The sequence below is a fragment of the Miscanthus floridulus genome, chromosome 17 (assembly GCF_019320115.1).
Source record: "Miscanthus floridulus cultivar M001 chromosome 17, ASM1932011v1, whole genome shotgun sequence".
NCBI lineage: Eukaryota > Viridiplantae > Streptophyta > Magnoliopsida > Poales > Poaceae > Miscanthus > Miscanthus floridulus.
In genome coordinates this window covers 112,087,660-112,098,521 of record NC_089596.1, presented here as the reverse complement: position 1 = coordinate 112,098,521, position 10,862 = coordinate 112,087,660, and the positions used below count along the sequence as shown (strand labels likewise).

The 10,862-nt window shown below is 44.3% G+C and overlaps 1 protein-coding gene across 1 annotated transcript; it reads right to left on the bottom strand.

Annotated features, from left to right (window-relative positions):
• Positions 1 to 719: 719 nt before the first annotated feature.
• Positions 720 to 5,444, bottom strand: LOC136517379 (probable beta-1,3-galactosyltransferase 12). The gene is made up of 7 exons (XM_066510932.1): positions 4,902 to 5,444; positions 3,390 to 3,539; positions 3,214 to 3,296; positions 3,043 to 3,142; positions 2,189 to 2,302; positions 1,564 to 1,706; positions 720 to 1,320 (listed from the first exon to the last, which is right to left on the bottom strand). Exons 1-7 carry the CDS (start codon positions 5,339 to 5,341, stop codon positions 1,223 to 1,225), a joined length of 1,128 nt encoding a protein of 375 aa, XP_066367029.1. The 5' UTR covers positions 5,342 to 5,444; the 3' UTR covers positions 720 to 1,222.
• Between the last annotated feature and the right edge of the window lie 5,418 nt (positions 5,445 to 10,862).

The following is a 10,862-nucleotide window of genomic DNA, read 5'->3' as shown; positions in this document are numbered from 1 at the left end:
GAGAGGTTTGGCACTCCAGCCTGCCCTTGGTTGGTCTTCAGCAGCAAACCCTACCAGTTACAACTGGACGACTCCAAATCTGTGAGCCGAGTTGATAGACACCATCAGTCCATCACAAAGGCTTCCATTCTCTGCGAATAGTTGTTTTGGTGGCTTGAGGCCGCTGGGCTAGCAGATTCAGGTGAGGAGCTGCCGTAGATTGAAATTTTCAGTTGTTTCAGGCAGTTGCAGTGCAAGACAGCAAGAGTGCCATTGGGCGCAACAGAAAACTAGATGGAGTAAAAAAGGCAACAGATACCACAAGGCTAACGGTTATCTCTTTAATCAAGGAAGGAATAAATATTTACGATCATTACACATTTGCAGTGCATGACCATGACAAGAGATCGTTGTTTCAATTAGCAGTACGTCCCTAGACACAAACAAGCTAACGTAAGTTGATGCACCAGCGGAGGCATAGCAGCTTTCGCCCTTCTTCATAAACATCAAATGCTCCATTGCGCGTGTCCTCAGGGTGACAAACAACCACGGGAGTAGTGCCTTCCTCCATCGTGGCTTGCTTGGGCCAGCCAACAACACAGTTGACACTTGACACCACGGGGCGGCAAGTGAGGAGCCAGATCATAGCAAGTTCTAACACACGAGGCCACGGAACACACTTAGACCTTTCTCTGTTTATCGTCTCCAAACGGCATAAGAGCAAAACGAACGCGTGCACATATCAGTCTCAGAAAACAAATCGTAAGATATCCACGGTCTGATCAGCGAAGAATGAGACCGCATAGGTCACTCTGTGTACAATATATATACATACATCATCCAGCCAAGATGCCCTGTTCAGTTCACTTGCTGATAATCCATGGCTAAAAGTACTGTTGGCAAATTTGTTGGGAAAGAAAAATACTGTTCTTTAGCTAAAAAGCACGGCTTATAAGCCAAGCGAACAGGCCGATGCCTCATTGGTTCCATCAATTACTAAAAGGCACATCACTTCATCTGAACCTATGTTGGTCGCTTGCTGTTTATGTTGGTCAACCAGGGTATAGACTCAAAATACTACGCGTCATGTGATGGCATCGATTCTCCACGAACTCTACAGCACCGCTGTTGGAAGAAGGTCCGCAAACGATACAGCAGTATGAAAATGAGTCGACGACAAATCCAGTGCTCCAATTGGAGTATCACCGTCATAACCCTTTGAAGGGCCAGAATTGTTTTGGTTCTATTCTTCCTCCTCCACCTCAGGTGGCAACGTTGGGCTCTTTGAGCACACAGTGGTGTTATGCAGCTGCTTTATTTTGTCAGCTATGTTACAAGTACCTGGAATTAGATGAGGATTTATCACAACAAATTTCCATGCATATATTTGAGTCCAAATAATAGGAATGATGTTAATTCTTCAGTATGAATATTAGTCCTGACACATCAAATATGCTCTTGGCAATAATGATGAAAAAGCATGGACATACTAGCAATTTTGCAGTGAAGTACCAATATTAGATAGCAAAATTGATTCAGACTTCCCTAATGCAATGATAATGAGACTAATATTTGAAGACAAACCTGAACATTTCTTACTGTCCCATACAGCAATGGAGGTAGGAGTGCATATTGAATCACACATTGCTCGGTTGTCTTCATGCTTTACATTCATAGCAAGCATCCATGCACCGATTGTAACATCTTCATAATCAAACATCCTTAAGCTGGAAAATGCACGGATGTATAATGATTATTTTGAATACACAAGAAACAAAGAGCAAAGAGAAGTCATAATAATGGCAAAAAAGTTGTACTGAACTAATATCATGTACACTCTATTACCATGAACCCTATAGTTCTTTTTGCTTTGATAAATAACAAACCCTACAGTTCATTTGGTGCTGATAACAAATAACAACTCTAGTATAATGCAAAACATTGATATCTGGGTGTACCCTGCATATCTTTAAATTAAATGCATACAGACCATCTAACATGAAATCCTTGGATTAACACACTCCCATGTTAAGGTGAAAAGGAAGGTCAATCCAATTATTCCATGAGTGCAAGAAAAATATGAAATGTCAGTAGCATGTTGCATGTCTAAGTACAAGCATACTAAAGTTTGGGAGTAAGCTTGTTGGATGCACTTCAGTTTTCCATGTTTTAGGTGAAAAGAGAAGTCACAAAATTATAACTGACCAACCTATCACTCTTTGCAGTAGCTAGAGCTTCAACCACCTCAGAAGAAAGAGCATATAGTGAACCAGAAGCATGCATGAAGTACTCGTTACCCAACAGTTCCCAAGAACTTTCGTACCTGAAATTTAAACAGGAACACTTCAAAGAATAGTATTAATGTGAAGGCCAAGGGATCAAGCAGCTGACAACATCCAGCACATCTTTTTTCTCTCGAAAAACGCAGCAGAGCTGCGCATCATTATATTAAGAAGTAACAATGGGAAAGAACCCATACAACACACCCCAGGCCAGCCAAAAGGCAAGCCCCAGGGACACAAACTCACTCACACCAACTCATGCCAGTGGTTTATTGTGTTACAGAAGTTGGGTTTACAGGCTCTTGTTCCTGACTATAGTTCTTGTGGATGGTGGTGCCATGCATTCAAAAGGGTGGACAAGCAGTGTAGAAAAGGCTGAAACACTTCCGCTCTTTTGCTGGTTTGGGAGCTACGGAAACATCACAATGGTTGCTTATTCAACAGGGCTTCGGGACTTGAAACTTGGTGGTAAGGGCAGTAGTGGAGCAGCATCCCTTATGGTGTGCAGCTGGGGCTAAAGACCTCCATAACATTTTCTAAGGCCTGCTATCTCAGTTGTTTGGTCATGTTCTGTTTTGCTCAGTCGCATGCCTGTTCTTAGATTATGGGGGTTTGGTCGTGTTTGTTTTGTCACTTTGTGTTCAGTAAAAAAATAACAACAATGCTACGGATGCAAAAGAGACGTATGCCAATCAATTTAGAAGCCACATATGTCCCAGAATTTGAACTGACCATTTAATTTGTAATACATATTTCCTGGAATAGGAACTGATTAACTGACCATTTCATATTTGGATCATTGACAACTGGTCCCTTCTTCATGCAACCAATGTATGTCTTGTGCTGAGGTCTTTCTTTTGCAAGAAGAGCAGCAAGTCTATCTGCCTTAGAAGTATGAGTCATATAACAGGTCGAAGAAGCAACAATTGCACAATATAGTCACTAACTTCACCTGGGCGCAGGTAGATATCATCATTAGCTTTGACATAGAATTCTGCATTGAACATGTGGTAAGCTGCTTTGAAAAATGCTAACCTATCAGACAGGTAACAAAAGTGGGACCGATTAGATTAACCACATGTAAGTTCACAGGTACCATACAACGGTAAAAAGTGTACACAAACTTACATCTTCTGTGGGGGCTTTGTGTCCTCATCAGCATCAATAAACAAAAAGTCATGATAAGTATCCGCCTCTTTCTGAAGATCTTCCATTTTATCTTTGTCCTTTAGCCGTCTAGTTACAAACCTAAAAGATAATCCAGTTCCATGTTCTAAACTGCAACACAGAAGAAATGGCCACAGTAAGCCCCCAAAAGCTTCAACATGATACAACAGGATTGTTCTTGCACATGAGCACATATGTCAGAATCCAACTTGGATTCAGGTATTTGAATTGTCCAAAATACAAAAGGACACATGAACACCGAGTCCAAGAACCCTTTATTCTTGTGCATTCAAAAGCATTACAGCTTTCCCATGCATTCTTTTGTTCAGGAAATATAAGATGCACAAAACAGAACATGGAAATAAGGGGATTAATTCTGTCCATATATAGAAACTAAAAGGGCGAGAAAAGGAAAACAGAGAACATTACTAGATTTGGAAGAGATCGATCTATTTTGTCTCATAATCACACACACACACTCAAGGCCAGACTAAGAAACAGTGAATTGTATCTCTGATCACTATGTTGACACTATGCCATAAATGTGATAAGAGTAAACAATAAATGGTAGAACATTTTATCCTACTTTTCTCCAGGCCAAGGAGTACGGTAACTAAATACAGAGAGTCATGTAATGGAACATTTCAAGACACATTGCAACACTCAGAACTCCAAAAAAGAAGAAAAAAATAAATAAAAAGAAAAAGGAAAGAAAAATAGCTAAACATACTTTCCATATAGCACATATACTTTATTTTCAATCACCCAAAAAACATAAATTTGTTTCAAGTGAACTGTTTTGGATTGAAAACCATATTTACTCAGTGGATATGGAATCTCATTTCTTCACTGAGTCTTCGTATATACTTTCTGCTATGCATTTCATGACACCTGATATACCACGATTTGTACTGTACTTCGAACACAGGACGTACTGTACTTCGAACACAGGACGCCTGCTTTGAAATGATTAGAATTGCAATACAAATTAAATTTCAGTTCTAATGATATAATTCATTAATGCCTTGTAAAATGATGGAACCAAATTTGTATGCCTATTTGAAGTTATCATCACTGCCGATATGCTCGTTACACCATAACCTCTTGTTCATGTTAGCAATCATTCATGAGAATTCAAATTATGGTAACTGGCAACTAGTGGCAGAAATCAATTAATCAAATCGGCCCAGTTAGTAAGACTCACCCCACCCTGCCCGATTGAAAAACTGTATTCTCAAATAGTGAGCATTTGCAGTTGGAGCAGATGACCCAGAGATCAAATCTACAAGCAACCTTATTAGCAGGAAAATGCAAGTAACAGCAAGCGCACAAGCAACGTCTTAACCGATCACACCATGGTAGCAGCTAGATACTAAAATGCAGCTAGAAGTTTCTAGTATATACGTGACATGAGCAGCAGCAATCTAGATCATGAATCTACCCAGATCCAAAGCTTATGGAAGTGTGCGGAACCTTACGATGCCTTCGGGGTTGGGCGGGAACCAGGTAGCGCGGAGCGCAGCGCGTCGGGCAGCGGAGAAGTTGCCGTGCTCCGTGTGTACGCCAACGACGGCGAGCACCTTCTCCCTGTCGCCGGCGGAGAAGTTGACGTGTGAGGAGGCCGCTAGGAAGGAGCGGAGCGAGTCCTCGGCGCGGCCGCAGCGGAAGGCGACAGTAGGCGGAGGCTGCGGAAGGGGCTGGCGGTTGCGGCTGGTGGAGACGGCGAAGGCGAAGGAGGCGGCGGCGAGGACGAGGCAGGCGACGGCGAAGAAGAGGAGGAGGCGGTTAGCAGAGGCGGGGGAGGAGGGGAAGGTGGGGGTGTAGGGCCGGCGTGGCTTAGCCTCATCATCGGAGCGGCGGTAGGGGAGGAGGTCATCGTCATGGTGGCGGTGTTTGGGGTGGTGGAGCGGCATTGCTACGGTTGTTGCTTCCCGATGGTTCTAGAAGGAGAGACAAGGAACAAGAAGCAGAGGAGGTTGAGATGGTTTGATCTGATCTGACTGTCCGAGCAACGTTGCTTTGGGTTTAAGCAATTAAGCTAAGCTTAATATGATAGACACACTTTTACTTGGGCTGTTGTACTGCTAATCCTTTTAACTGAGCTGTGATTCGAGGATGGCAAATAGCTAATTTTTCTTTTTGTACTATTTTGTATCAAAGTCGTAGTATTATGGGAGCGACTAGCGCCCGGACGTCCACTGCGAGGACGCGTCCGGATGCCCGAGCAGCCTGCCTCCGTGCACTGATTTTATTCCCGTCCAACACGCGCAGCCATCCTGTTGTAACGTCATGTGTCCACACGTCTCGTCTCGCACGCGCAGCCCGCTAAGTCCGTCTCGATTCGAGGCCGTTCGCTCCGTCCCGCACACGCACCCTGCCCCTCGTCGTGGCCAGACCAGCGGCCCCAGCGTGTCCCGTCTGCAGGACACCGGCGCGCCGCGCTCCCCATCCGTCGGCCTCCAGCTCTTCGTGCCCCATCATTACCCAGCGCTCGTGCCGTGCCACCGTCACTCCCCGTGCCCCTTGACTCTCTAAACAACATGAAACATGTGCAACATGAAAACACTTGAATGCAACGTTCATATGAAACGGATAAAACATCTAGAACATACACTTACAACATATGTATGAAACATATGCAACATCAGATAAAAAACACTTGCAACTTGTATCATGAAAACACTTAATAGCAACATAAAACGAAAGCGACTGAAACATTTTGGAACACATTGTTCCAACATATGTGTGAAACATACATGCAACATCCAGATCGGAACACTTGCAACATACGTCTGGAACACATGAAACGTTTTGAACAACACCTTAAAAGCAGTTGCAACATGCCTCCGAAACAGTTGCAACAAGTGCAACATCCCCAAACTACTTTTGCAACATCTATATGAAGCAATTATAACATACCTCTGAAACATCTGAAACACTTAAAATATACGCTTGCAATATGCGCTTTCATTGCAACATCTCTTTGCTGAAGTCGTGCGTCACGGCGGCCACGATGTCAACACGGCCATGACCTTCTGGTGGGGATCCGCGACGGCGGTGGCACCTCAGCAGCACCTCGGCGCGCGTGGAGGGTGGGACACGGCGCGCAACAGTGGTGAAAGGTCCTAATATGGCAAAAAGGGGGTGAATAGCCTATTTAAAAAATCTACAAACCAACTAGAATAATTTTGATTAGTATGACAAATAACGAAAAGTAAATTTGCTCTAGCTCTACAAGGGTTGCAAGCCACCTATCCAATAATTCTAGTTACTATAATTACTAGACACAATTTAGTAAGTCACTACTCACTAAGAGCTCTCAGACTTGCTACACTAAAGAGCTCCACTAGATGAACTTAAGCTACACAGCAAGTTCTCAATTCTAGCTACACTAAAGAGCTTACTACAACTAGTTTGCGGGTATGTAAGTGAGTAAGGTGATTATACCGCCGTACAGAGGAGTGAACCAATCATAAGATGAATACTAAATCAATCACCAGGAGAATACCAAAGGGCAAGAGACAATCAATTTTTCTCCCGACGTTTACGTGCTTGCCGATACGTTAGTCCCCGTTATGTCGACCAACACTTGATGGTTCAGTGGCTAAGAGGTGTTGTACGAATCTCGTCCATACAATTAGACACCGCAAGAACCTACCCACAAGTGAGGTAACTCAATGACACGAGCACTCCACTAGAGTTACCTTCCGACGCTCCGCCGAGGAAGACACAAGACCCCTCACAATAACAGCAATCGTAGTCAGAGATAATCACCAACCTCCGCTCGACGATCCTCGCTGCTCCAAACCGTCTAGGTGGGGGCAAACACCAAGAGTAACAAGTGAATCCCACAGCGAAACACGAACACCAAGTGCCTCTAGATGCAATCACTCAAGCAATGTACTTGGATTCTCTTCTAATCTCACAAAGATATAGAATCAATGATCGAGATGAGTGGGAGGGCCTTGGTTAAGCTCACAAGGTTGCTATGTCAATGCAAATGGCTAAGAGTGTGAGCTTATGCCAACCATGGGGCTTAAATTGAGAGCCCTCACGAATAGAGCCGTTGGCTCTCTATTCCCTGAAAATCAGGGTGACCAGACGTACCGGTCGGTTTGACCGGGCGCAGGACCCCAGCGTCCGGTCCTTAGTTTTCGCCATGTATCCCCTGCTTTAAATGTTGATCGCCTGATCTGAACGGTCATTAGTGCACTTAAGTTGTGACCGGACACACCTCTGCACCACGACCGGACGCACCACCGCCTGAGTCCGGTCGTTTATAGAGAGATCCCCAAGCCCCTGTATTGCGACCGGACGCGTCCGCTCCTGCATGACCAGACACAGACTAGCCAGAGTCTGGTTGTTTCCAGAGAGGTTCCAGAGCCGGTTTTTCATGACCGAACGTGTCCGGTGGCCCATGACCGGACTCAGGTCAGCGTCCGGTCCACACAGTCTATCTCTGTTGCTTGCGTCAGCGTACGTCACTAGGTGACCGGACGCACCCCCTGCGCGTCCGATCCCTTTTTCACTTTAGCGTCCGGTCAAGGGACCAAGGGTGGCCTACACTGCGCTCCATTGACCGAATGCAGGGTCAAAGTCCGGTCACTGCCCAAGGCAGAGTTCGGTCAATACAAAACTTCTCCTTTTGACCCTGAACTTCACCACCCTTGATCAAATGTGCCAACCACCAAGTGTATCACCTTGTGCACATGTGTTAGCATATTTTCACAAATGTTTTCAAAGGTGTTAGCACTCCACTAGATCCTAAATGCATATGCAATGAGTTAGAGCATCTAGTGGCATTTTAATAACCGCATTTTGATACGAGTGTCACCCCTCTTAATAGTATGGCTATCGATCCTAAATGTGATCACACTCTCTAAGTGTCTCGATCACCAAACCAAAAAGCTTCTATCAATTTCACCTTTGCCTTGAACTTTTTGTTTTTCTCTTTATTCTTTTCCAAGTCCAAGCACTTGATCAATACCATGGCATCACCATCATCATGTCATGATCTTCATTTGCTTCACCACTTGGAGTAGTGATACCTATCTCATAATCACTATGATAAACTAGGTTAGCACTAAGGGTTTCATCAATTCACCAAAATCAAACTAGAGCTTTCAATCTCCCCCTTTTTGGTAATTGATGACAACCTTACTCAAAGATATGATTTGAAATTTAATTGAGTCCATGTTGCTTGTCCAAGCATATTTACCATGTGTAAAAGGATATGGACAAGTTTCATGAACCCCAAATGGTAGCAATGGCTCCCCCTACATATGTGCTAAGAGTTTGGATTGTAGCTTCCACATATGCTTAGATAGGAAATATAGGAGACAACGTCTATCAAATGATGCTAAGGTATAAGAGATGGACCTTTGAAGCGTGATACCAATCGGAGTGCACCAATATACTATCCTTAGCACCATTAGTAACTAGACATACACAAAAACTAGAATACCCCATGAGATCAATATTAGAAGTAAGGGTCTAGTTTCCATAAAATGAATATAAGTCTAGTTACTTAACCTATGCATGCTAGTTTTTCATTTTATCATTCAAACCTACAACTAGCATACACCACACAAGCATAAATATTGAAATTTAAAACTTATGCTATGCAAGCAAATATATGAAATGCACATTCAAATGCAACATACAAGTTTATGAGCTTGCTCCCCCTACTTGTGTACAATTTTGATTGATCCCTTATAATGTCATTTCATTTGTTTTGCTCCCCCTATCTTACTATCTTTGTGAATTTCCCTCCCCTTTGTCAACAATTAGCACAAAAGGCTAAAAGGTCCTAATGGCTAGAGAGGGGGTGAATAGCCTAATAAAAATTTCTATAACAACACTTAGCAAACCGGTTAGACAATTATGAGGTGAAGCAAGTGTTGCGCTAGCCTACTAAAAATGCAAGCCACCTACCACAATTCTAGTTGATATAGTTTCTATCCACACAATAGCTATGACACTACACTAAGTTAGTGTGCTCTCAAAAGCTAACTAAAGAGCCACACTAACCAAACTAACAAACTCTCACAACTAGCTACACTAAAGAGCTTGACAACTAGTTTGTGGTAATGTAAAGAGAGTGAGCAAGAAGGTTATACCGCCATGTCGAGGAAGGAGCCAAACAATCACAAGAATGAATACCAATGAAGACCAATCACCTCAGAATCAAATGATGAACACAATGATTTTTACTGAGGTTCACTTGCTTATCGGCAAGCTACTCCTCATTGTGGCGATTCACTCACTTGGAGGTTCACGCGCTAATTGGCATCACACGCCAAACCCTCGATAGGGTGCCGCACAACCAACACAAGATGAGGATCACACAAGCCACGAGCAATTCACTAGAGTACCTTTTGGCTCTCCACCGGGGAAAGGTCAAGAACCCCTCACAATCACCACGATCTGAGTCGGAGACAATCACCACTCTCTACTCGACGATCCTCGCTGCTCCAAGCCATCTAGGTGGCACCAACCACCAAGAGTAACAAGCGAATGCCGCAGCGAAACACGAACACCAAGTGCCTCTAGATGCAAACACTCAAGCAATGCACTTGAATTCTCTCCCAATCTCACCAAGATAATGAATCAATGATGGAGATGAGTGGGAGGGCTTTGGCTAAGCTCACAAGGTTGCTATGTCAATGCAAATGGCCAAGAGAGTGAGCTTGGGCCGGCTATGGGGCTTAAATAGAAGCCCCTATGAAATAGAGCTGTTGTACCCCTTCACTAGGCACAACACGGGGTGACCGGACGCTGGACCTTAGCGTCCGATCACGGATGCGTGCCACGTGTCCCTCTCTTCAATTACTAAACGCCCGATCTCAACGGTCATATGACGACCGGACGCTGTAGCTAAAAGTGACCGAACGCTGAACCCCAGCGTCCGGTCATTTCCAGTAAGCATCCAGAGATGACTTTTCATGATCAGACGCGTCCGGTCATGCTCGACCGGACACACCAAGCGTCCGGTCACTCAGCGACTCCTCTATGCATGACCATGTTAGTGCGACTGAACGCAGCCAGCCAGCATTCGGTCATTTCAGCGCCAGTGTTCGGTCGATGACCGATGCTGCGCATTCTCTGCTGCTATTGATCAGACGCACCGGTCCTTCAGAGACCAACGTCTGGTCACTTACAGTGACCTCCATCTTTTCTATCTAGGGCGCCGGTGGCACCGTCGGACTATCCGCACTCTACGGGCGGACACTCCGCCGGTGAAGTTACTAACCCTTGCTCAAATGTGCCAACCACCAAGTGTATCACCTTGTGCACATGTGTTAGCATATTTTCACAAACATTTTCAAGGGTGTTAGCACTCCACTAGATCCTAAATGCATATGCAATGAGTTAGAGCATCTAGTGGCACTTTGATAACCGCATTTTGATACGAGTTTCACCCCTCTTAATAGT

Coding starts and splice junctions, on each gene's coding strand:
- LOC136517379 (XM_066510932.1), bottom strand. CDS start 5,341: ATGCCGCTCCACCACCCCAAACACCGCCACCATGACGATGACCTCCTC. Junction 3,297..3,389: donor ACAAAGCCCCCACAGAAGAT/GTAAGTTTGTGT, acceptor CCTGTCTGATAG/GTTAGCATTTTTCAAAGCAG. Junction 1,707..2,188: donor GCTACTGCAAAGAGTGATAG/GTTGGTCAGTTA, acceptor TGCATTTTCCAG/CTTAAGGATGTTTGATTATG.